The following is a 4,916-nucleotide window of genomic DNA, read 5'->3' on the forward strand; positions in this document are numbered from 1 at the left end:
CAGCCGCGGCTGGACATGCACACCCAGCGCCGGCTCCGGGCGCGTGCACACGCAGGTAGCGACACTCACCTGAGCCCGTGCACAGGGCGCCTGTCGCCTCGGGAGCGGCGGCCTGGCGGCCTGGGCCGCGGAGGGGCCCCCTGTGCTGCGGGACTGCGGGAATCGGGAGCAGCCCCAGCGCGGACCTGCGAACTGAGGTGATGGCGCGTCTTCCTTAAATCCCTCCCCCACCCCGCACCTCCGCCCCCTAGGCTCTCGCCGGGGAAGCCAGGAGAGAGGGGCCCCGGGCGCGGAGCACACGCGGGCGCACGCCCCGAGGCGAGCGCGCCGAAAGGGGCGCCGCGGTGCCGGCGCAGGAAACTTGGGCGAAGTTAGTTGCAAGTCCCGGGCGGAGGCCCAGAGGACCGAGGAGGGGACGCGGCCGGTGCTGGGCCCGCCGCGCTGCCCGGAAGCCGGGCCGCGCTCCACGCCCGGTGCGCTCCGGGAGCCCGAGTCGGCCGGAGAGCCAGGAGGGGCTTGGAGCGAGCGGAGCCGGCATGGCTCGAGGGACAGCGAGACGCGGCGCTTCGGCGAGCCACGAGGATTTCCTTTGAGGTCCGTAGATCCTAGGCTCGCTCAAGCCTCATCCAACCTCTTTCCCCGACCGGCAGCCGGAGAGGAAGACCCACGAGGCAGGTCCCCCCGCAAAACCCCAGCTCATTAGGGGGGTTCCCGTCAGCGCGCCCTGCCTGCCCCGAGTGAGGAAGACCGGCTGGTGCTGCAGTATTTGTATTTATATCCATTGCTGCGCTCTGCGTTCCCTTGGTGCGCCCGGACCCTCCTCCGTCTCCCCCCTCCTCTTCCTCCTCCGGGGCCACCTCCCCTCCTCCCCCCACCCCCATCTGCTACTGTCAAATGAGAAAGTCACCGAGGAGAACCCAAACACTCCAGCCGCCGAGAGCCCCCTTTGGCACTTGGCAGCGCGCGGCGGCTGACTCCTCTGCTCAACCTGGTGGAGCCTCCGAGACGCAAGTTTCCCGGCTGCTGTGCCTTTAACAGAGAAAAGACCGAGGACGGGGAGAGCGCTGCCGGGTGGCGGCTACCTGCGGGGAGTTCGCGAGCGAACGCAACTGGAGAGAAAGGACAAAAAGAAAGCAAAGGGCAGACTGCCCCCGTGGGGTGGGGACACCGCCGAGAAGTTATCGCGCCCCGGAGAGGATTTTCCCGAGCGCCTGGCCGGAGAGAGCAGGGCGGCCAGGGGAGCGGCGCGGCCCGGGGCTGGTCCCCCGGCCCCCTCCTCCCGGGCGGGAGCGACGCCGGGGTGCGAAGTGGGGCGCGGTGAGCGCGGCGGGCCGATAGGGTCCCCGCGGACGGCCAACATTGATTTCCTCCGGGCCGACAGCGACGGCGCGGGCGGCGGCGGCGGCGGGCTGCAGCCGCGGCACGGCGAGAGCATGTCCAAGCCGGTGGACCACGTCAAGCGGCCCATGAATGCCTTCATGGTCTGGTCGCGGGCTCAGCGGCGCAAGATGGCCCAGGAGAACCCCAAGATGCACAACTCGGAGATCAGCAAGCGCCTGGGCGCCGAGTGGAAGCTGCTCACCGAATCGGAGAAGCGGCCGTTCATCGACGAGGCGAAGCGCCTGCGCGCCATGCACATGAAGGAGCACCCAGACTACAAGTACCGGCCGAGGCGCAAGCCCAAGACGCTGCTCAAGAAGGACAAGTTCGCCTTCCCTGTGCCGTACGGCCTGGGCGGCGTGACCGACGCCGAGCACCCGGCACTCAAGGCGGGCGCCGGGCTGCACGCGGGCGCGGGTGGCGGCCTGGTGCCCGAGTCGCTGCTCGCCAACCCCGAGAAGGCGGCCGCCGCCGCCGCCGCGGCTGCCGCCCGCGTCTTCTTCCCGCAGTCGGCCGCCGCCGCCGCCGCCGCCGCCGCCGCTGCCGCCGCCGGCAGCCCCTACTCGCTGCTCGACCTGGGCTCCAAGATGGCAGAGATCTCGTCCTCCTCGTCCGGCCTCCCGTACGCGTCGTCGCTGGGCTACCCGACCGCGGGCGCGGGCGCCTTCCACGGCGCGGCGGCGGCGGCTGCAGCAGCGGCCGCGGCCGCCGGGGGGCACACGCACTCGCACCCCAGCCCGGGCAACCCGGGCTATATGATCCCGTGCAACTGCAGCGCGTGGCCCAGCCCCGGGTTGCAGCCGCCGCTCGCCTACATCCTACTGCCCGGCATGGGCAAGCCTCAACTGGACCCCTACCCCGCGGCCTACGCCGCCGCGCTATGACCCCGCGGGGCCGCCTCGCGAGGACCGGTGTGCACACGTGTACATATGTATAGGTACGAGCTCTGCGGCCTCCCCGAGCGCCCTCCCGCGACGGGGGCCCCGGTTTGTATGTACATAAGATGTATAGGTGCCAGGCAGAGGCAGAGAGGCCAGTCGGGGCGCGAGTGGCCGAGCGCGCGAGTGCGCGGGCGAGTGTGCGTGTGAATTCACAGGGTCATTTCACACCTGCACCCCGGCAGACAACTTTAAAGAGGGCAGTTGTATCTCGCAGCAGTTGATGTTTGCTTTGCACTTCGGAACCTGTTGCGTTATGGCCCACAGAGGTGGAGGAGTAACTTTTTGATATGTTGGGCTTTCCAGCTTTCTTTGTTGGAAGTTTATTGTCGGTTTTGTTTTTGTTTCCCATTATCTTTCTTTTATTGTTATTATTCTTTTCTCCTGGTCGCTGTTGCATGCACTCTGTTCAAATGTTGGGTCTGAAATGGTTGGCACAAGGAAAAAGCTGATCTGTGTCATTAGTTTCTCGGAGCGGGATGGCTCTGAACAGCCTTGCTCCCTATTTGTACCATTTGAACTTTGCAAAATCTCTGTTCTCTCAAGCAGAACCCCCAGGCCGGATCCATTCTTGACCAGTGACCGGCTCGAATCTGGCCTTTTGTGTGTGAGATGATCACGGTTTCTTTTGTTTATCATAGCATATGCAAATCAGAGCAAGAGCTCTTTCTCAAGAGCAAGGACGGCAAACAAGAAATATGTGTTAGATGAAAAGTTGTCAATTGGATTTTCTCCCTTAAAAAACAAACAAACAAACAAAAAACCGCTAGAAGTCTCCCTGAGTCCACTCGCTTGGATTTTTGACACAGTTTACACAGAAAGAGAAAAGGCATTATTCCTATTTTCCCCTTATGACTTGAGTTTCACTTTAAGATTGTAAATGTGTATATGTCCTTGAAAACATTAAGTCTGAAAATGTGTTATTTGCGTTGCCCTAAATCTGAGTCGGTTTTAGACTCTAAAACATTTTGAACAAATGTCAAAGTTAACTTTTAAAAATTGCGGGACTATTTCAGAACCGCAATTTTATCTAAGATTAAATCAGACTTTTTTTGTCTGAGTGGTAATTATATATTTATTATTTAGCAAAACAAAACAAAAACCAGAATTGTTTTGACAGATGCCTCTCTGTTTCAGCTAGCATTTCTCCAACTCAAACCATTTAAATGTGTTTTGGAGTTCCCTCCCTAACTAGCTTATTTTTTAGATCACCTGCAATTCATTTGCAAATTATGATAAAACACATTTTAGAGAAAAGAACCTCACTTGTAGCTTTTTTTCTTTTTAAATGTATATATTTTGACTAATGTTTGTGAATGAAGTTGGCTAACATGTATTTAGTTTCATTTTGGCTTTATGTAATATAAAGTTTTAAAAAGTTTAAGTATTGGTTTTAACCTTTATGTGTAAATGGTTTTCTTGTGTGATCTTCTAATTTAATATTAGACGTCTAAGCTATATCTGTAAATTAGAATCCGACTATCACTCTGTTCATTTTTTTTGAACAAAGAGTTTAAATAAAGCCTGAACCAGGGAAAAGAGAAAATCCTTTATTTCTTGTTGAGTTCCTAACAAGATTTTTATCTGAATTGCCCTTACGTGCCTGGTCCAGGTGAAGTGTAAGGTATCCTCCAAAGGCAGCCTTTGTTTCACTTTTGAATAGATTTACTAGGAAATCTAAATCAAGCCATTGTTATTCAGAGCCAAAAACCTGATTTATCACATTTTTAATCGTGAATAGGAAAGAAGATAAAAAAAAAAAAAAAAACCAAGTAGTTGTATTATCTTGGGGGGGGGCAGGGGGCAGGGAAGGCATTCATGAACCAGTAGAACAGAGCCCATTGAAAACATCCAGACCGTTTAAAGCATTTCACTAGTTTCCAGTAACATTTTAAGAGGAGAAAGTTGCCTGACCACTTTATCCTGTTAGTTGGAGAGCTCCACCGCTTAAATCAGTGTAATTTGTTCGTGTATCTTTGGCATATTCCTTATTTACACCTTAAGATTTTAGTTGTAAGGATAATCACTGCTAACGACATTTTACAACTTTGGGCCTCTTTAAGGCTTTATTCTGTCATGCTAGTGGCATTAAAATAGAAATATAACAAATTCTAATGGAGAGGGTTGAATTTCCAAGGCTGGACAAGTTTCCACTGGAGAAAGGTTTGAAATCGTGAAGGATTTTAATATTAGAAAAGAAATTATAGGGCACCAGGAAGAATATCAGAGAAAAAAAATTAACTGTAGGGACACCTTTATTTTCGCCCCACCAAGATAGAAATTCTCAAGATACAAGACTCAACTAGTCCTAAACTAGTTTCTCTACCGACAGAGACCGTCTCTGGAGCTCCACCTCTTTATAAGCGATCCAAGTCTTTAAAGTCATTGTTTTTCCCCAACGGAATAATATTTTAAGAACCATGAAAAGTTTTGGAAATGTGAAAAATAGGCTCTGCTGGTTTGACCCTGATTCACTAATTAAAACGATCCCTCTCCTGTTATTCCCCGAGCTCTTTGCAATATTATAAGTTAATTCATATGGTTCTGAGCGATTATGCAAAACTAATTTGGACTGTCCAGGGGTAATTATCCCTGACA

General features: G+C 53.8%; 1 protein-coding gene across 1 annotated transcript; it reads left to right on the top strand.

Moving 5' to 3' along the window:
* Positions 1-608: 608 nt before the first annotated feature.
* SOX21 (SRY-box transcription factor 21) lies at positions 609-3,859 on the top strand. The gene has a single exon (XM_027115992.1). The coding sequence runs from the start codon at positions 1,434-1,436 to the stop codon at positions 2,262-2,264; it is 831 nt and encodes a 276-aa protein (XP_026971793.1). The 5' UTR covers positions 609-1,433; the 3' UTR covers positions 2,265-3,859.
* The last annotated feature ends 1,057 nt before the right edge of the window (positions 3,860-4,916 follow it).

The sequence above is a fragment of the Aethalodelphis obliquidens genome, unplaced genomic scaffold, assembly GCF_003676395.1.
Source record: "Aethalodelphis obliquidens isolate GAN/ISIS:26980383/991018 unplaced genomic scaffold, ASM367639v1 scaffold15, whole genome shotgun sequence".
In the NCBI taxonomy this organism is placed as follows: Eukaryota; Metazoa; Chordata; class Mammalia; order Artiodactyla; family Delphinidae; genus Aethalodelphis; species Aethalodelphis obliquidens.